General features: G+C 38.6%; 1 protein-coding gene across 6 annotated transcripts in view; it reads right to left on the bottom strand.

Annotated features, from left to right (window-relative positions):
• The window catches only part of CDK8 (cyclin dependent kinase 8), a 73,733-nt gene that overhangs the window by 39,242 nt on the left and 12,935 nt on the right, over positions 1–21,556 (bottom strand). For 5 of the 6 annotated variants that reach the window (XM_064645395.1, XM_064645393.1, XM_064645394.1 and 2 more), the window contains exon 2: positions 10,447–10,522. In XM_064645395.1, the coding sequence (XP_064501465.1) occupies positions 10,447–10,522 (76 nt within the window). Of the gene's footprint in view, positions 1–207; positions 227–10,446; positions 10,523–21,556 lie in introns of those variants that run through there. The other variant, XM_064645397.1, reaches the window with a different exon arrangement.

Below are 21,556 nucleotides of genomic sequence, written 5' to 3'. Positions count from 1 at the left end.
GGATGAGCCCTTTTAAGACTCTCTGATTTACATAACCACTCCCTCGCTCCTCCCATGCCAAGCCTCCCTCTTTTCTTCCTTAAAAGGTGATATAGTCCTCTTCTTGCAGTCCATCGGTTGTTTTAACCAACCTATCAAGTTGTTTCCCTGCCCCAGCCGCATGGTCCCTTGGCAGTGAGCCCAGACTGGTCTTACTGCCTTACATACCTTCCTGCCCGCCTTCACACCATAACTGCACAGTAAGTAACTGTAAGCAACCCTGTAAGCAGAACAGTAAGCAGCAATAGGTAACTGTAAGCAGAACAGTAAGCAGCCCACCAGTCCTTGGCCATAAAATGGCTCCCCAACCCCCCAGATAAAATGACCTCCAGGTATCTTGGCATGAGGCAACCATGGAAACCGCTGCTTGTAATAAAACCGTCTTATTTCCTGCAGAATGGTTAAGGGTTTGGGTTTTATTAAAGCAATGGAAATTGAAACTACTATTTGAATATGCAATTTTACTTCTGAGAATGAATTATTTTCAAGAAAATACAATCTTCCCTCTACGTAATAGAGGAAACAAAAAAATTCATTCCTTTCTACTGATACCTTTGTCACATATGGTAACTTTTTAGAAGCTACTGAGACAGTAAAATGGAGGTAGATATCCACGTTTGTTTCCTTCTTTTCTATTTCATTTGAGATAGACTCCCATCCCTACTCACTGAGCAGTCTTCAGTGTGGCATTTCTTGAGCAAGAGGGCCTATAGCTCACAGAGATTTTCTCTCAAATATGAGATCAAACAGGGAGACAGAGTTGAGGAGACAAAGCAACAATACAAATCAATGCAGAAGGCAGTAGTTTCAGCATGGTAAAACTCTTAAGATCTGTCAAAGCATTCCATCAAGACACTTAAAAGGCAGGATCCACAAGAAGTATGGAATTCTTTAAATTCTTCTAATTCCTACAAAGCGTAAGATCAGCATGGGAAAACCCAAGAAATGCTTATTTGCAAATTTTTATCAATTACAGGTGGGAACTGCCTGTGGTAAATTAACCCCAGCCAGCAGTTAAGCCCCACATAGCCACTTTCTCACCTTTCTCAGTCAGATGTGAGTGGAAGAACAAAAAAAAAGCAAGCAAATTTTTGAGTGAAGATAAGACAGTTTAATAAGTGAAGGAAAGAGGAAATAAAGAAGCACCAAACCCACAACAAAACAACGGAAGCAATGAAAAGGCAATCACAACTTCCCACAAGAAGACTGATGCCTAGCCAGTCTCAAAAGGGAGGAGAGGCAGAGTGGGAAATAGAGAAAGCCTGAACACTGTCAGCAATAGCCAAAACACTGGTGGGTTATCAACACTACTTTAGCCACAAATCCAAAACACTGCATTCTACAGACTGCTATGGATAAGATTAACTGCATGGCAGACAGACCCAGTACAGCATGAAAGACCAGCCTCTCAATGGTGAATGAGGTTACAGTGTTTAAAGATACACTGTGCCAGTCCTTATAACCCAAGAATTTTTGTTTAATCAGCATAAATTCACATCTTAAATTTATGCTAAACATCTTGATGAATTAACTGTACCAGAAGACTGCATGATAGTTCAGCAACTGTGCATCCATACCAAAATGTCATCAGACTTCCTGGGGCCTGATGGACACATCTTTACCAGACACAGACTATTCCTCGATGAAAGACGCAGATACTAGTAAGAGTTCTAGAAAATAATATTAATTTTCTCTTTTCTTGTCCTATTTTAAGTCTGTCCTACTCTTTACTCCAGAGGTAGCAGCTATCACTTAGCTAGAAAATCCAATCTCTATACATCAAGTCTGATTCAGCTTGGAGAGCACACCAAGAACCTATCACCAAAGCTGGTCCAGAATATCACATAAAGGTGAGAAAATTTTGAGTACTGCAGCAGAAAGCTTTCCTGTCTGCATTGTGAAGCAACATAGATATAATTCTCATTCATTTGTGCTAGAGGTAGTCAATCCTGCAGACTTGGAGATTCACAGCATTCCTTGCTTTTTCCTCCCCAATCCACCTTGATCACTCCCTTTCTTGCCTTTTATCTTTCCTCTAAACATCCCAGCAGTCCTCTCAAATGCCCAAAAAAACCCCTATCCTCCTATATGATCTACAGCAATCTGCTTTCCTTCTCATCAGTTACAAAGCCCCCGCTGGCCCTCCTCAAGGACACACCTGAGAAGTTCCTTTTGTGGTCCATCACCAGCTGTCACTGATGGCAGCTGTTACTGTTTGTGCATCTGTGTACTCAGTTTATCATTATTGCTGATTTCTGCCTTTGCCTCTCGTGCTAAATAGCCGTTAACTAACAGTCTGCTTAAAAAACCTGATGGGTTTGGTCAAAGCCAGACAGCTACAGGCACCCCATTGAATAGGATGGCTAACATACAGCAGCAAAAAAGATCGCTGCAGTGGTGACAGATGATTCTTGAATCACTGCCTTGGAAAGGTTGAAACTCTCAGAATGACAAATGCAAACAGTGTCTGAAGGGCAGAAAGAGCTCATGCAGATCATAACACATCACACGGTCTGTAACAAGCATTTTCAGCAACCTCAGTCTCTCTCTAGCCCATATGCCACATGCCTTTCCTACCAGATGATATGATTTGTGTCCAGCAGCTGACAGAGTTCAAAGACAGTTCAGACACAGTAGACTGCAAGAAACATGGTCTGAGTATTGGTATGATGCCTAGTAATGATAAAAACTCTTTTTTGGCCTAATGACTCTGATACCTAACTGCTTCTGTCTCTCCTAGCTCAGTTCTGTAGAACACAAAGAGATGTGTCTGGCTATCAGTAAATTGCCTTCCTTTTCATCTGTGTATCACATGATGATTCAAATCTATTCTCTCAACCAGAAAGGTTTCCCTTTTATTGGTTAGACCCAAAAGACCTTTAAAGAGATAGAAATCAGCAAATGATGAAGATGCCAATGCATCTGGTTTGACTTGTGTTAGAAGCCCAACGTTGTCCCTGACTGGTCTTGCCCTTGCTTTCATATTGTTCAAGATCCAGCAAGGGAAACAGCATCCCTAAGTGTAAGTCCTGGGCTTGCACTGAGGTTCCTCCACCTCCCTCTTGAAATGCAGAAATACTCCTTCCACAGCCATAGGGCAGCCGGGGGACAGTAAAGGAAAGTGTCCCAACGACGCATAAAATCGTTAAATTGCTTCACAAACCAGGACAAAGTGGAGTAAGCCAGGATGTTATTAAATAATCAACAGCAGCATTAAGGGAGCCTGGCAAACTGCTGCATGACTAAAGCCAATCTTTTCTTTCACTAACAACAATTATCTTTCACATCAAATATGAGCTGAACTCAGCACAATTCTTTATGAACATGACCTTCTTCCTCTGGTGATATTCCCACATTTCCCATAAAGCTCTCCACCACTACAGCACTTCTCATGAGCCAAGACACTGCACTTTTCACATAAGTGAGGATTTCTAGCTATACCGCAAATGCCATTCCACCCTGCTCTTGATGCTTGCTAATCTTTGTGGTCTGTGGGGAATGTTAACCTGAGTAGTGCTGCAATATTACCTTCCTTCTAAAATTCAAGTTGCATCGGGTAGGTTTAAATTAGTCATCAGGAAAATTTCTTCACCCAAAGGCTTGTTAAGCAGTGGCACAGGCTGCCCAGGGAAGTGGTTGTGTCACCATCCTTGAAGGTATCTAAAAGACATGCAGATATGGTGCTAAACCACTGGTTTAGTGGTAGATTTGGCAATGCTGGGTTAATGGTTGGACTTGATGATACAGGTCTTTCCAAACCTAAACAATTCTATAATTCTATAAATGGAGCACAGACTCATTTGTTAGAGCAATTGGCCAGGTGACCTGGTCTAGAAGGAATTTCTCTCCTGATGTCCTGATCAGGACATTAGCTGTTTCAGAATAAGCAGCTCCTTGCCCTCACAGCCTTTATTTGAGTGCCATACAGCATACTTCTTCCAAAGCTTAGAACAGTCAGAAAGCTGGCTACACACAAAGTCATCAGCAATATCAACCAAACATTCATTTAAACAAAATTCACTGTTGTGTTATCTTTGCTAGTTTAATGGTGTAAATTCAAACTCTAATCATCATCTCATTCTTCAAAAAGATTCACATCAGTTTCACCAAAGGATCCAGCAACAAATATCATAAATTAACAGTCATGCCATGGCCTTAAGATGGAAAAATGGGCAAACAAGGACTTGGAACAGAAAGCAGATTGCAGTTGATGCAGAAAGGCAATTTTCAGACTGGAAAGCGACGGACAAAGATTTAGTCATCCTGTAACAGATAAGATGCCAGTGGAATTACTGCTACAGCAGATGAGTACAGGCAGTAGTGAGACGTTACCTGAAACACTATGCATAATTCTGGCCAATTCAGGGAAGATTAATTCCAACTGCAACAGGGCAAACAAAGATCAAGCCTATGCCCAGAGGAAGAGAGAGCCTTCAAGGTTCAAAGGAAACAAGCAAGGCTCAAGGTTCAAAGGAAACCAGCAAGCCAAGCCAAAATGCTTATAGCCTGCCAAAACAAAGCCAGAGAAGAAACAGTCTGTATCTCTCTTTAAAATGAAACCAGAAAAGCTATTCTAACTGACAATATTATCATAAAGGGGTATGAATTAGTCATGATTAATTTTGGCTTAAGATCTGAATAATATTTATAGAGTCACTACTACAATGAGACTTGGGAACTGCCTTCAGAGATTTTTCTTTTCCTTACATGTTTAACTTGTAGGTTTGCTAAATTTTTGAAGGTACACTTTGCTCACCTACAAGAACAGGAGCAGAATATGATGACTCTGGAGATGTCACCCAGTTCTAAGCCACAAAAAAATCTGAAAAAGCCTTCAAATCATTATTCTTGGTTTCCTAACAAACACTGGAGCTCTACTCAAGTACTTTAAATTTGTTATTTAAACAAAACCCCAAATTTTATTGCACAAGTTCTTAAATCCTAAGTTGTCTTAGCTGCTATCCAGTAGATTCAAGATCTGTTTGCTTCAATGTAAATATAATTTTACAGTTTCATACTCTCATGAGTCAGATATTCCACAATACTAAAAAAAGAACAGAATACCTGCTCAAAGTACATGCTGTTTTCCTTTCAGAAGTGTTCACATGAAAGCTTACAAAGGTAATGTAACAAAGTTATAATACTGCTCACTCTAAGAATTTATTATGAAGCTGACAATACATTTCTGAAGCTCCAGTTCTTCAGACAAAGCAAAAATTTCACATGGTTCTGTATTTTATTTTTAAGTCCTAAATATGCAAAAAGAAGCCTGACAACACAAAACATCAAGAGGAAAAAAATGTATTTCTGTTTTTAACTTCCACCATTTCTAAAACAAATGAGTCCTATGTAATCTCACATGCACATCAATATTTATTAGCATCTCCTATGTCCAAACACATTCAGAGTGTTAGAAGAGGCATTATTAAAGGTCCTCTGAAAGTAAGGAGATGGACAAAGAACCCAGATGAGGCAGACGCTGGATGTTAAGCTTGGTCAAATTCTGCTGTTCACAGAAAACGTGATTCCTAAGGATTTCAATTAAAACATTTAATCACAATACCTTAATGTCTTTGTCTCACTGTCATAGAACTAAAAGTAATGCTACCCTCTCTTTACACAAAATCTCTCAAGAATATTGTTTGCAGCCCAGCAACACAGCTTGATAAAGTTATTGGTAGTTTTTTGTTCTTTACCAAGGGAAAGTGTTGAAGAGTGAGAATCCTGGAGTCACCCAGTTTAGCGTCTGCCTTATGGAGTCTCTCTGGCTGTTGCAACCTGAAGAGTCCTTGGTCACCTCAGACCTGCTCTGAAAGACCCTTTACACTCTTCTTCCAGCCCTTCCACTGGCAGAGGCAAAAGAGGCTTGATAATCATGTAAAGACATCCTCTTATCACCCAGGGCATGGAAACCCCAGTGCGTGGGGAGGACCAGTTCACCTCTAGAGTAGCCTCCTCTGCCAAGCTCAACTCAGTCAAGACCACTTATGAACAGCAGCTCCCTTCTCACCTTCTACAGGGCACAGGCCTGCTGCTCCAGCTCTGCCACTACCTCTACCACCTTCTAGCCCAGAAGCTGAAAGCCAAGGTGATGGAGCAGATGCAGAGAAGAGCAGGCCTGCTGCAGAGGCTCTCCCTTTCCCAGGAGTTATGTTAAGCCACAGTGCAGCCAAAGGATAGTTCAACTCAGCTTGCTCACTCAATAGGAAACTAACAGAACTGCTCATCTTCCCTTTGGTGAAGATGAACGTCCACAGTCTACAGTCACACTGTCACCAGATCCAACACAGAAGATACCACCTTTTGTGCTAACAGCCTGCATTTGTTACAACAGGAAACCATAAAATCCTATGAATGCCTCCAAGGCCCTGGCAGCCTCAAGGCCGTTTTAACTTGCACAAGCTGGATATGGTGTTTGACAGACACCACAGAGACAGGAGACAGCCAGAGCACCACATTGTCCACCCCAGATCTGTCACATTCAGCATTTCCATAACTGAAAGTCTCTGCTACCACACCTCGCACTTCCTCTTTGGAGACAAGTCAAAACCTAATGGTACCATATAAAAAGACTACGTGTTTTATATGTTCCATATAAAACGGCTTTTCCAGGATATTTCTGTCAACCAGACCAGGCACCAAAAAACAAATCTGCATGGAAGACCAGTAAAAAGAAAAAACAAACAAGTCCCCCACAGCTAAACAACAAAAAGCAAAAAAAATCCCAACCCAAGCAACTCTTCACTGGCCAAACGAAACATATGCAAGCATATTGCAAACCTGCTAAAATTGAATGAAAAATGCTAATCAACACAAAAAAATGTCACTTGTTTGGTTCAAAACCTAAGACTCCTGTATAGGAAACTGCCCAAGCCAAAATCCTGAAGCTCCGTTTAAAGCCTGGTTAACTACTTCAGCATCCTACAGCCTTAAAGAATTCTCTTGCTTTGCGAACTGTGAAATAGCATTTGCTGCACTATTCCAGGTGGATAGGCTTTAATGACTTTCTTCAATGTGATTAAATCAGAAGACGAGGAATCAATCATTTGGGTTTGTATGTTTTGCATATTTTTATACAAATCTTCTCACCATTCTATCCCATCTAACACAAATTCTTGGCATGCTGAGTATGCAGTTTTTAGTGCCTGCTTAAATCCTCAGAAGTGAAATTGCAGATCACAAAACAGATACCCAGGATCCCAGGCACCACACAGACCTGCAGAGAAAAAGAAATGAGCAGCCAAATACGTGGTTAAGGTTCTGAAAGAGGCAAGATTCACAAATGTTTATCATGATGGATGAATGGGGAAAAGATTAAGGAAGAATATATAAGTCTTCAACTATCTTGATGTTAAACATACTGATTCAATTAGCACAGTAACTGTTAACCCCACCAGCAAGACAAAATAGTTTACATAAAATGATAGAAATAAGAGGTTGGGGGGGGTTTACAATCAAGTAAGAGACTAGCTAGGTTCTTGAACATTAGGTCCAAGTTCTCATGCTGTAGAGAAGTACAGAAACGTACAAAGTCTTTCACATACATATATATATATTGAGCTCATACCATCACCAAATCAGCTGTTCAAACTCAGGTCTCTGACCTAGTTCAAAGTCTTCCCTACAAATGATGGAAGTCGATAATTATTTTATTTTTCTGAAGCTTTTACACTGTTCTTCCTCTCAGGTGTCTGTATCAAACTGATGTCTTGAAAGAGTAAGTTATGGACATTTTTAAACATAAAAGTTATTCAATACTCCAAAACTGAAGCTGCATATACAAGACAAAAGCCATGGCAGAGCTGTAAAAACTAGAGTTCTACTGGAATTTATACCAAACTACACTCTCCCCAGATTTTCAAAGCTCTCCGGAGAAACTGAAATGCATATAGCTCATATGCAAATGGAATCATCCTAATTCCTCTTAATAGCACCATGCTCGTAAAATGCATTAATCAGGGTAGTCCAGAACACATTGTAACAAAGTCTGGTGTGCAGCCTTGACTTTTTAAGTACAACAAAAATAATTTTATTAGTTAGATGTACAGATCACGTTAGAGTACAAATGTTAACTCTGTAGCATTTTCATACATAAACAGTATGATTATTATCCTCAATTTGATCCATCTCCATATAAAGGTTCATTTTGCTCCTTTTACAATATTAATTGATAGAAGAGGTGGGGGAAAAAAAAAAATCTATTTAGCAAAACACCATGGAAAACACCATTCGGGAGGGGGGGGAAATCTCCTGTTCACTCCAAACAGCAACATCAAGAGAATGGCAAGAAAAATAGATTCAAGTCCATGGTGAATTATTAATTCAACTGCAGGAAAATTCAACCACAGTATTGGCTGTTGCAAGCCTGGAAGCACAACCAGAAACAACAACAGCTCAGTAAATGCTAATTCAGGTTTCTCTTTCTACCTCTACGCCTGCTTTTGGGCTCCACTCCCCTCTTTGCTCTCAATACCTGCTTTCTTGGCAACTTTGGTATGTTCAGCACATTTCCCTCCTTCCTCCACCTAACCCTGTTCCACATGGGTCCTGTGTTGTACTGCTGTTCTCTTCAAAGGGCATATGCTGCATCAGCTCAGAGAAAAGAAAAAGCCTTCCTGCTGCTCGCTCCTTTTCCATCAATACTGGTGACCTTGCTGCCCAAAGGGAATGAACACACAACACTCCTCAAGCCAAACAATGAGGCCAAATTCTTCCTGACTGTCAGCCAAGTTAATGATTCTCTTAATAGACAAAGTAAGCTAGGGTCCTATCTAGAGAAGAGACACCTCCCCCTAACATCAGCCAGGCTTCTCCTGCCAAATTTTAGCAGAACAAGCTCTTCAAATCTTTTTAGGTAAATCACTGCAGAAAGACAAAAAATTATCCCAAATTCCTCTGAAATAGTAGCCGGCATTTCCTAAAGGTATTCAGTCAGTCACAACATTTGGAAAATTTCCACCAAAATGGTTGAAATCAGCAAAATTTAAGACCCTGTTTTCTGTTCATTTAGTTCAGAGTGAATGTCTACAACAGCAGAAGACTCAGCTTTCATCACTGGACAGAAAGAGTATCTCCTGAAGAACAGTCTTTGTGCATCGTTTCTTTCACCTCATTCAGTTCAAGGACTAATGTTTTTGATATCACAAAGTCAACTGGAATGTGACAAAGTGGGAAAGCCTGGTGCTAACTTCAGTCAAGAAAATGAAATTAGGGTAAAGTTTTATACTCTTGAGGAATACGGACCGAAAATAAACTATACCCTTCCCACACCCCCCGATATTACATTCATTTCCTTTTAGTATGCAATTTCACTTGAAACATTTCAATAACAATAAACTCAAGCAGCAGAAAAACATAAGAACATAAAACAGTTCAGAATACTGGTTTTACCAGTATTGCTTTGGAAGCTTGTCGCAAACCATAACTACATCACACTATTCACCAGTTTCTAATAACATGAAATATACAAATACAAACCTGAAAAACTGAATGAAATGTTTAAATAATATTCATGGCTGTATCACAGCCTCTGAGACAATTTCAGTTTAGTTTGAAGTCTTTGCTTAAATAGAAGTTAAAATGTTTTAATCATTGTAAGCCAATAGGAACTAATCTCTTTAGGAAATGAAGTACTAATGCAAAAACTCAGATCAAATGTGTAATTTAAGTCACTAACTCCAATCATGTTTTTAAAGCACTTGTAATGGGTTTGTTACCCTCCCTGGGAAGGAAAAGGAACTAGATAGACCACCTGATTCATATTGTGCCAATAAGGTATTCCATACCATGTTACGTCAGCTCAGATATAAAAGAGACGAGAAGGAAGCAAGGCTCTCTTCTCTTCCAGGTAGCTGCGTGGAATAGTCGGGTCATTTCTTCAGAGGAGGAGAGTGTTCTTGTGGGGATGAAGTCTTTATTATTAGTTCTCTGTGTGTATCGTGTTTATAGTTTTTTTCCTCTTTGTGTAAATATTAAACCACCTTTCTTAGCACCTTTGGTTTCGTAGTTTTTCGGGTTTTGTTTTGGGTTTTTTTTGTTGTTGTTGTTGTTTGTTTTGGTTTTTTTTTTTACTTTTCCCTCTTTCCTCCTCCCCTCTCCTCCAGGGGGAGGCTGGGCACAGGTCCGGTGGATACCTGGCATTCAGCCAAGGTAAACAATAACACCACTGCATTTAAATATGGTTTGCCCCAAGGCAGGCAGTAAATTATAACTTAAAACCCCCATCCTTTTTAGACAGCAAACATAACAGGTACCTAAAATCTTCCATGATGTTCGTACTTACTTTATACCTCTATGATAAAGACATAGAACTCATAGTAGAATAACATGATTCAGCAAACAAAACCCAGCATGCATCCAAGTCAACACTTTCAATAAGTCTGGCTAGTAGAAAGAACTGTTACTTACTGCTATTTCTCTGCATGCAGACATAGAAATTCCAGTACCTTCTATCTGCTTTAAAGCGTAATCTTTATCATCTTTCCTGTGAAAGAGAAAAAGAAGGGTTTTTTTAAAAAAATTGCACCATGAAATCTAAATGAGCTCTTCAACACCATTCAGAGGACAGCTTTTAATTAATACAAGTTCTGCATCTTATTTTCTTTTGATTCTTTACTAGTTTAATGTCTGGATATCAAGCTAAACCTTAACTACCACACTACCTTGATAAAGCTAAAATATGTCTGCTCTCATTACACTGAGATGATTTTAAAACCTTTTTTTTAAATACAATGATTAACGTTTCTTCCATTCCTTCCTTATTAAAAAGAAAACAAAGCAAGCAATTAGCACACACTAGAAATAAGCCTAGCTAGGGTTGTATCTCACATAAATTTATTACTCTGGAACACAGTAAATTTCCCCATATTTTAATGAATTCTTGAGTAGCCCAGAACTAATGTCACATTAAAACATCTTTTTTTTTTTTTTCCTACCAAAATGTGCCTGAAAATTTTATTCCTATCAAGCTAATAAAACTACTAAGATTGATTAAAAAACCACCAGATATTTGTGCAATCTGAAGAATCCAGAAGTGGGTTCCAGTGGAAGGTGTCCCTGTCCATGGCAGGGGGGCTGGAACTAAAAGACCTTGAAGGTGCCTTCCAACCTAAACCATTCTACAGTTCTATAAAATGTTTATTCAGCTGTAAACATATATAACACGTAAACAAACCACCATCACCTCCTTGTACTTGAACCAGTATGTACCTTACAGTCACTTATTTAAAATGCAAGCCTATTAGTAACTCCAGCCACCAAAAGCAAAATGAAGAGGAGATACACTGCAGCAAAAGAAGATACTGAACTCTCGCCCATTCTCAGCCTCAAAGACTCAAAACTTTTAAGAGATGGAATGCTTGTCCTTCCCGCTTGTGGGCTGGTATCCACAGCACCCCTGGGGGGCATGACACTTAACAGTACTGCCTTCAATATTTGGAACACTAGTATAGCTTTGAATCTCTAGGTTACATAAGAAAACATATTAATTTTTAATGAATCCAGCTTTCAGAGCTGTGAAGAGTCATCCTAAAAAAATGCAACTCAAATATTTGAAAGGCAAATAAAACCAAACTGTAGGTGTACTGAAAACATATACACTTGTACAATACACTTGAAAACATATACACATATATACAAGTGTATTGAAAACATATACACTTGTTTCCTGCAGCTCTTGATAACTATTTGCAAGGCTTTGAATTGCTTTCTTCCTTCTCGAAACACATGCCTTCCCCTATTCATCACTACCTAGGGAAGAGCAAAGAAGTGAAAAATGAATGGACAAAATCTGAACACAGCTCATTAAAAGAAAGAACAGAACAGCAAATGGATAAAAGCAGATTTCAGCAAGAGGCCAATTACATGGATGCAGCAAGATAACAGACAAGAAAATACACAAGATCTGACACAAACATGAAAAAAAGTAGGTAAGACAATGACAGGGGGCAATAAAAAGCTTGCATATAATAAAAGCTGAAATTTGCCAGTCTAGAAGATAAAGAGCCAATGCTGAGCACAAACATATACGTGGCCAAAACAAGGTGTTATACAATCCCTTAGTTCTCATGTTAAGAGGAAAACAAGTTGTATGAAGCCCAAAAGCAAGAAGCCATTATGGTATTAAGCACATAATTGAACTGTGCAACTCATGATGACAGAATATTACAGGGATCAAAAGCACAAACAGATATAAGATTAAATTACACAAATTTGCAGCTACTGCTCCATGACCAGCTACTGAACATAATCCCAATCTGCACAGAGACTTCCTATACTGCTCACAGAAAAAGACAGGAAAATTTTCTCAGCTAAAAATTGTTTTACCCGCTGCCTTAAGATACCAATGGCTTGCAGCTGTTACTGGACAAGTGTGAAGCAAAATGGATTGGACTAGAGTTATTCTCATTGCCCTATGTGCTCATCTACTTAGTTTTGAGGTGTTTGGGGAGATCTCTTTTTCATGAGCAGCGCTACCACACAGCTGCTACCGTTACACACATTACCACTGACTGACTAGGGAGCAAAACTGGTCAGACTAAAGGTTATTCTCATTGTCCTATTGCTTATCTGCTTAGATTTCAAGGTATTTGAAGGGGAACTCAGTATAATAAGAAGTACTACAATGTTACTGTAACTGTAACTGTAAATTACAAGCATTTCTGGTAGCACTGTCTACAACGAAGCCTGACATACATTTAAGACAGTACAACTATTTTTAATTGGTCAAATTTTTAACAAATTAAATATGGACTAAAATTTTCCATATCAGATGGCAGACCCTCTCTGGAAATTTTTAGAAAAAATACCTCAGCTGTTTCCTAGAAAAAGACTGGAAAAAGACACTTTCAGCTGTGTTTGTTAACTCTCACAATCAGTGCTTTAATGCTGAAATATGACATGGTGGCTTAAAAACATAGCATTTGGTCTTCTCAAAGCAATGGATGAGTATGAAGTCTCTGAAAATTATTTTTCTCACATTAAAAGCCAGTTAAAGAGCTGAGATCCAGAGCTCCAATGCCCAACTTTGCTTTGCCCTTACAGTGACCCAGGGCTGTGGGGAATGAACTGCTTGCTCCTTTCCTCTGCCCAGGTTCTGCATGTGGAAACCCAAAACAAGTGGCCTCTGCCCTGTCCTCCATCTATCCAAGTAGTCTAGAGGAAATACAAGCACAGTGAAAAGAAGGAAAATAAATTACAGTTCAGGGATAAAGTCCATTTTTAGCCCCACAGTACTCTCTCCTCCAAAATGTGAACAAAATAACCAAAGGCTTCCAAGACTTAAATTCTCTGAATTGTTCTGGCACAGTTGAGATACAAAGTAATAAACCAATTTCCAAACCTCTCTAAAATCTGTTCTACTCGGAGGCTGCTAACACACCACGGTTACCCATTACACCACTAGTACCAGCTTCTCTATTTACAAAAGCAGGAAAAACCTACTTCTACCTTTGAGTCAAGTGAGATTTTCTTTATAAAAACCCAGTGTAATTCTTTGTGAGCCAAGGGAACTGGGAAAGTGGCTTTTAAAGGGAGTGATGAGCGTTTACAAAAGTGTTAGGAAGCCAAAAGAAAGGTCAAACACGATGACCGAGCTCCTTTTACAAAACTCAAAAATATTTTACCAAGTCTGTTTAGAATCATAACAGCAGCCCAAATGGCTTCCCCAAGATTTTGGATAAGAGTCATTTCCTCCTCTGAAGATAAAGAGAGGTGTTTGAACATAAAGAGATGTTCAATGAAAAAAAAAAAACAAACCAGAAAAAAGTAAGCAATAAAGGAAAAAAAGGGGGGAATAAAAGCCCTGTTTATAAACAACTTCCACAGCTAACTGTAACACTGTAGCAGCTCACATTTTAAGGGCCCCGCACCATAAAAGAGTAGGTGCTGCTCTTACAGCTTGAATAAAAAAATTGCCACCTTTAAGAGAATTAAGTTTTTATTATAACGTTGCTTCAAAACATTATTTTTTTTAAGTTCTACTAAATTTAGAAGTACAAGAGCACCATAAGAAACATTCAATCTCCAAAAAAATAAAAATCAAAAGGAACAGGAAGAGACACCTGCTGAATGTGAGCATGTTGCAAAGCTTTAGTATTAAGAAGTCTGGTATTTCAAAGCCTAATTTAGAAGGATACTTTAAGCACAAATATGTTCAGCAAGTCTGAGAAAATATCCCACAGATGGAAAAAAAGGAGACCTATGACATAAAAGGCAGATTAAAAAAATTCTATTATTTCATCTCACATATCATAAATTTTGTATAAATGTATTGACACAATACTACAAAATATCCTTCATTTGCATCATTAGAACAGTTTAAAATTCAATTCAGTAATAAATACAGCAGAATAAAGTACCAAAGCCTTAAAATCAGTGATAATCATTCTAAATTTACACTACGGTTAAAAATCTCAAATTCAAAATTAACTGGTCAATGTAGGAATAGTTTTGTCCTCATAAAGAAGGAAATGTAAAACTTGACTGCAATTAAACATTTGAGGGAAACAAGCTCTACAGTTTTCAACTACCACAGGGAACCGCAGCATCTCTTCTATGGAAAACTCTAAGCAATCTCTTAATTGTTTGTATCTCTTAATCCCTAAAGAATAAGAAACCTGATAATGAAAAGATAAACCTACCAATAAAATATGTGGGGGATTTTTAAATTTCTCTATGTTAAAATACAAAAATCAAACATAATGGCAAGTTACAACATTTAGGAGGACTTGGCATTTTTACTTTGTGGCATCATTCCCTGCCTCTTCCTCCCCGTCACAGCAGTGGTATTTTTTTGTTTTCTTTTTCAATAAATGAAAACCATCCTAGACATACAAGACAAGAAGTGAAGTCTACAGGAAGCAGTAGTTCAGTTCTTGGGAAGCATATGAATACACAAAGGCAGTTTTTGAAGAGAAAAGATTTTATAAATTTATACTGAATGCCAATATTATAATCACAGCAAACATTTAAACACCCACCGAAACAATACATAATTTTCTAGAAAGCACAGCAAAATGAGGGTAAACTGGTACCCATTCAAATGATGACTTGCAAGAATAGAATTATCTGTTTTCTCTTCCAATACCACATTCATGGCACCAAATAATCTTGCCAGAATTCTATTGCATTTTGTACCTATTACCAACCCAGAAAATAAGTGTGTTGGAGAATCAAGTGACAAAGGACAGAAGAGAAGCTGAGATTTTCAATGATTCCTTGGCACTGGTTTTCACATCACATTACACTTTCACAACTACACATTCCCAAGGCTAGTGGCACAGTCCTGGTGAAAGGAAGTAGAGGAAAACCAAATTAGGGACATCAACAAACTGGACAGACACAAGACCGGGGGGGCTGCATTCAAGGGTGCTCAACGGAGCTGGCAAATGTCACTGTAAAGCCACTCTGTCATCTGCAAAAGGTCATGGTGCTCAATGGCACATTCCTGAAGATTAGAAAAGGGCAAATATCAGGACCCTCTGAGGAAGGAAAAAAAGGTTCAGTGATATTATAGGCCAATCAGCCTAACCTCAGTCCATGGAAAGGTTATGCAGCAAATCCTCCTGGGAAGCTATTTTCAGGCCCATGAAGGAAAATAAATGAGTGGGAACAGCTGGTAAGGATTTTCCAGGGTAAGTTGTGTCTGGTCAACCTGAGTGTCCCATACAGCAAGAGGACTAGCTCTATGGACAGTGAAAAAGCACTGGATGTTACCTCCACCTTAGCAAAGCTTGTGACATGATCTCATCTTACACTCAGCCAAATTAGAGAGCCTAGACAGCATGTGGCTGTGTAGGGTTGAGCTGCTGGGCTTAAACCTCAACAAGCACATCCAAGATATACTGCCTTTATAACTAAATAATACAGTGAGTATTAAATTTACTAGGCTTTATTGACACAGTCCAACCGGCTGAGACCGAAAAAAAGCTTCAAACTGTAAAAACATTTAAATGCATGAAACCCAGCAGTTATCATTGCATACATTTCAATGTACAAAGCTGAACAGGTATAACTACAGAATGAGATGTAACAGTTCTGTGAGGATAGAGGGTAACAGTCAAATAGCAAAAATTATGTGCATCACCAAAAAATAAATCATACAGGAAAACAGCTTGGTACAAAGGCTGAGAAATTGCATTATAAGCACCTGACTTCCCAGAAAGCACATTTAGGTCAAAACTTTTGTCAAACTAATTAGCACACACAGTAGGTCTCATCACTGATCCTGTACCTCCAGGTAAAATAAAGACCGAAACCTTACAAATCATTCTCTCAAAAAAATCTGAGCTAACAGTGATGAAATGATAACCACTTCCACTGTTTGTAATTTCCTTTTTTCAAAACCTGCTGGGTTTCATATATTTAAATGTGTTGAAATTGTGTTGATAAAAAGAACTGAAAACTACCAATGAAGTTTTGCACAATGGCTTGCTTTGGTTTGCTGCTGAAAGAACCCCATCTTCATCCACACACGCACTCCTGTCCTTTGCACTAGAACCCAGACATTCATTTTCCAATGGAGATGAGCTTATTCAGAGAGTGGAAATATATACTTCCAAGTTTTTCTTTGGTAGACTTTCTGCCCCATTAGTAAGCTGAAGTGGCCTTCTGACTGCTCAGATGAGCACTGGAGTTATCTAAAGGTATAAAGCAGACCTAGCAAAGTACAGCAGTTTCAGTTCACATTAAAGCTGAAGTTCGGTTATCTTCTTACCACTACTTTCTTTCCACGTCAGCTTGATGCAATACACTCACCTTTGCCAGAAAGCTGCAGCTAAGTGCGACACCCCTTGCAGAAGTAATTCTGGAAACTGGAAAAACTCACTACAGCTAAAGCAGTAAACTTTTTCAAAATATGGACACAATATAAACCAGAATTATGTTCTTTCCTTATAGCTGTTTGAGGGGGGACTTGAAAGTAATTTTAGCTTTACTGATGCTCTAAGCATACAACATAAAATTTGATTATTCTAAAGACACTTAATTTTCCAAGGGCCGCTTGTGGGTTTTGTTTTGTGACCACATTCCAGCTAAAATAAGTTGGATGAAACAAAACCAGAAGACAAATATGAGCTCAAATTACTGTTTCTTCATTTGACTGCACTTAGAAACATTTTGAAAAATGTGGTAGTCCTATAACATGCATTAAGCCAACAGAAAATAGGTTAACATTATCTTCTCTATTATAAACTGTGCACCACGCAACCAAAGCATGACTATTTTTAAAAGTTCAGATTTATTCAAGCCCAGAGTATTTAAATGTATTTACAACCAGATTAAAGTTTATCCCATCATAAATTCCAGCTTGTTCCTTTCAAGGAAAAAATCTGCCAAAAATCAGATAAAATCACAGATTCTGTCATGAAAGCCTCTTACGTATTAATATATGAGAAAGGATCATGAATAATACAATCCACTCAGAAAATCTGAGAGTCTGAACTACTTTGTTAAGCATTTCAGCTAAAAACAGTAGTTTACAACTGCTCTTCTCTCCTCTACAAAGTTACCTGCAAAGAGGTGATGAGAATAAAGGAATACCTCTTTCCCGGAAGAGGTGTGCAGAGAAGAGAATGAAGTGCAGCTGGTACGAGTTAATCTGCAGATGAGGATAAATTCAGTTCATAAAATAGTGCAACTTCTTATATATTTGCACTTGCCACTAAGAGCAGCACCTCCCACCAGTCAGCATCAGTATGTGCTTTAGTGTCACATACTCACAACAGTGCTCACTCCCAAAGGGGAGATTCAGATTGCTTCTATATTTCTGCAGTAATAAATGCTATTTACTTCTCCAACTTCAAAGATGAGATTCATGAAGTAAGAATAAAAAATGCTTGGAAGCATGTTAAAAATAATAGTAATCGACTGTCTAGAATCAGCTAGAGCTGGATGGAGCCTCCAAATAATAAAGCATCCCTGCTAAACTTGCATGTTGCAGAAACTTCATATTTAATTTTAATTACCCCACTGATCTCTTCTTTCCCTCATTTTCTTCCAGAGAAGTAACAAAACTATATTACCATCTTAATGCTAGGCAGTAAATATCTTCCACTTTTGTCAATAAATTCTACCTGAATTAAAATTTAACTTTAAGAAGGTCTAATAGAAAGAGCTATATGTAAATACTAAACAACTCAGCAGAAGAAAAAATTTAAAGATTTATCTCTAAGGCAACATTTAAATAAATTTGTATGGTTGAGGTTGGGGCTTTTTCCCTTTTCAAGACAGGTACACAACGCACAGAAAAAGGAGAGAGGCAAAAGACAGCATATTAGGAAGCAGGGAAAAAAAGCTAGTTTGTACTCTTGCTTATTGCTATAAGCCTCCCTCCCCACCCTCCCCATATAGCTTATCCTGAAAGAAAAGTAATGCTTCAGAATGACAAAGTCTTGTGAACAGTTTAATATGCAATTTTTATAAACTGTGTGCTTTAAGAAAAAGAAAAAACTTTTTTAAATTATTAAAGTGCATAAGGTACACAGTTTGTGGATGAAGCCTATTTTATGGACTTGGATGTAATTTTACAAGATGCCATGTGAAAATAAAAACCCATATTACTCACCAAAACACTAACACAAAGAACTTCTTGCAGGGGGAAAATGCACTAACAGAACCGAATTTATTAAGGGTCTAGCTAAGGCATCCATACTTTTTCCATTCCCAAAATACTTAAAAGACATGGCAAGACTGCTGGGCCAGAACAGCATCATTATTCTTATCAGATAGCAAGGCTTCTGCTGAGAATATTTTCTACTTCAAAATAAATCCTTCAATAATCAGAGCTTTCAATGGGTAAAGAAAAGGTAATTTCCACAGCTGGAGGAAAAACCATCAACAGCAAGCTAATAAACACTAGGGCTTCTGAGAGAGCTGATGTGGTGAATGTCAATTACTGATTCACTTTTTTCCTTTTGTTCTTAGATTTTTTTTAAATTAACACTTTTCACCACAACAGGTAGTTTGGCAAGAAGTTCAAAGTAACCAAGTAAATTCAACGATGCACAGTACATGTGGTTCTTCTGATCTAAGAAGTTGTTGCTGTCAAAAGGAAGGCTTTTTTTTGACATCTCTGGCCTGCTGCTGCAGAAAAATCCTCTCCCTTATGCCAGCTCTGATCTGCCACACTCTATGATATGATTCACCTCCTGCACTTTCCAAAAAGTCATCCACTTCTAAAAAAGAAGTTAACTAATGTTAACTAAGTTGATTAACATGAGTTAACTAATTCTGTCAGTTTACACCAGGGCGATGAGTATCAAAACCAGCACTAATAAACTATGTGATAAGAGCAAAAGGCAACAAAGGAATGAGTAGAAGAGAGAGACAGAGATGGAGCAGAAAAAGCAAGATGCCACTCGCTTCACCCCCTGCTTTCTGATGGTGGTGAAACAACAAGGAGTTCAACTGGCCATAATTCAAAAAAATTGAAAAACATACCAAGCCAATCTCAACCCTAGCCCTGCAATTAACTCCGGCACAAAAGTTCCACAGAGAAGAGAATCCCTGGGATTTGATTACTTTTTCCTCCTTTATCCCACAAAAACTGTAATTTGACAGCCAGCCTAAAACTTAAGTTTTAAACCACGCGATTACGAAGATCATGCCCATGAGACTAGTTGACAGGCAGCAAACCCATACTCCAGACTCAAAGCTCCATGCTGCTTTATTAAAGGTCGTGGCAGTTTTAGCAGTACTTTTATAGGAAGCAAAACAAGAGGTGCCAATGCAAATTGTCTCTAAAGGAAAAGATTGCTGCATTTCATCTGCACTTTCCTCCTGTTCTCAGATTGTTCATAAGTCATCTCAGTATTTCTACTGCTTCAGAAACCAGAAGTTGCATAAAGAGGGCACAGCCTTTCAAACCATCTGTTTTGAAAAGGAAACAACAAACTGGGCTAAAGCACTGAGCCTTAACTGAAGAAAATCATAATTTCATTAGTTAACTTCTATTTTTGGTCCATTTTTCTTCAGTAGTCAAATCTGTGAGACTATTTGGTTTACATGGAAGAAGTTACATATTTTTTGCTTTAAAAAACTTCTGTGATGAGAAGCTTTTTAAGTCACAACTCTGCCTAGGAGCTACAGGTTCATATATTATATTTTCTTATTTAATAGCCCTTAATGGATTTTTCTATCTTCTCAGTAACACTCGTGATTTTAGAGGCTTTCCCTGTCCCTCGCTCTCACAAAGAAGAGTCCTTCTCTAAGGGAACAACTGAAGTTTTCATACAGACACCACTCAACATTTCTTAGTATTGTTGTTGGTCCTCCTTAGGTCTATTATACTCTGCCTGGGATGAAGGGATTAAAAGTGCCTACAGTACTGAAAATAAGATTTACAGCAACAGTGACACTGTGCTTTCTGCTCCACTCCATTGCTAGTAAGTCCTGTGATTCTCTCAGCTTTTTAGCAATTACATGCACTGAACTGGCACTTTCACGAAACTGTCATTATGAACTCCACAACCTTTTTCTTAAGTAATAAAAAACTCAGAGACCACAGCTGTGTGCATATAAAGAAAGGACCATTTTCCCAAATCCCTCCACATGGGGTATGACATGTTATTGGAGGAAGACTTTGTGATCAGTATCATGAGGACCAAACCTTCATGATCAGTCCTTGCCTTCACTATCCCAAGTAACACTCGCTCATCAGCAAAGCTGCTTCCCAACTATTTATGACAAGTGATTTCCAAACAAAACTTCTGAGCAGCATAGATTCCTGAGAGATACCACTAATGATCTCTCACCATTAATTCACATCTCTAGCTTCTCCATCCAGAGGAGGACTGCCTCTAAGTTCAGCTTAAGTCTTTGGTAGCTGACTTAACAGAATGTCTTTTGGAAATCTAGCTAGATTACATCAACTGCATTGCCCTAACCTCCACTGATGGATATTAGTAGACTTATAAAGTGCTGAATGTGTTTTTTAAGGCTGTTGTCTCTTCATCTCAGCACTTTTCATGTGTCCACTACCTCTGCTCTTGGTTCACCTTATCAGTTAGTAGTTTTCACTCTTCCAAAAAGTCCTTTTAAAAGTTGATCTCACCACTGCCCCTTTCCAGTCTTTCCTAACTTGGTCAATTTAAAGCACACGGTTATGCTTTCTGGTTAGAAGTTTGCTCCTTCAGATGTGCAAACACATCTCACCTTGACAAGTGACTGCTCTTCAGTTTATTCAAACAGGCCTTTTCCCAAACCCTGCAGTTTGAGTCAGATCCCCCACCAATGAATGCCTTCACCTCCAGTCTTTTAAGTTCTTTCACAATGCATGGACAAAGTAACAGCTTTTCTCTTGCTGTCCTTTCATCTTCTATAAACACTCCTTTTATCGCTCAGTGGTGCCTTGATTCTACAGACAGCACTGCAGGACTGACGCATCAGAAAAGATGGAGGGAAAAAAAAATATTAATTTCATACTATTCTCAAGTACTGTCTCAAGGTGGAGGGAGCTTCCGCATGTTTTTGAGGTCTGGGGTAGAAGGGGGTTGCCAAGGAGGCTCTCATATTACAGTTT

This window comes from Pseudopipra pipra, chromosome 2 (assembly GCF_036250125.1).
Source record: "Pseudopipra pipra isolate bDixPip1 chromosome 2, bDixPip1.hap1, whole genome shotgun sequence".
Taxonomy (NCBI): Eukaryota; Metazoa; Chordata; class Aves; order Passeriformes; family Pipridae; genus Pseudopipra; species Pseudopipra pipra.
This window is presented reverse-complemented; position numbering and strand designations above follow the sequence as displayed.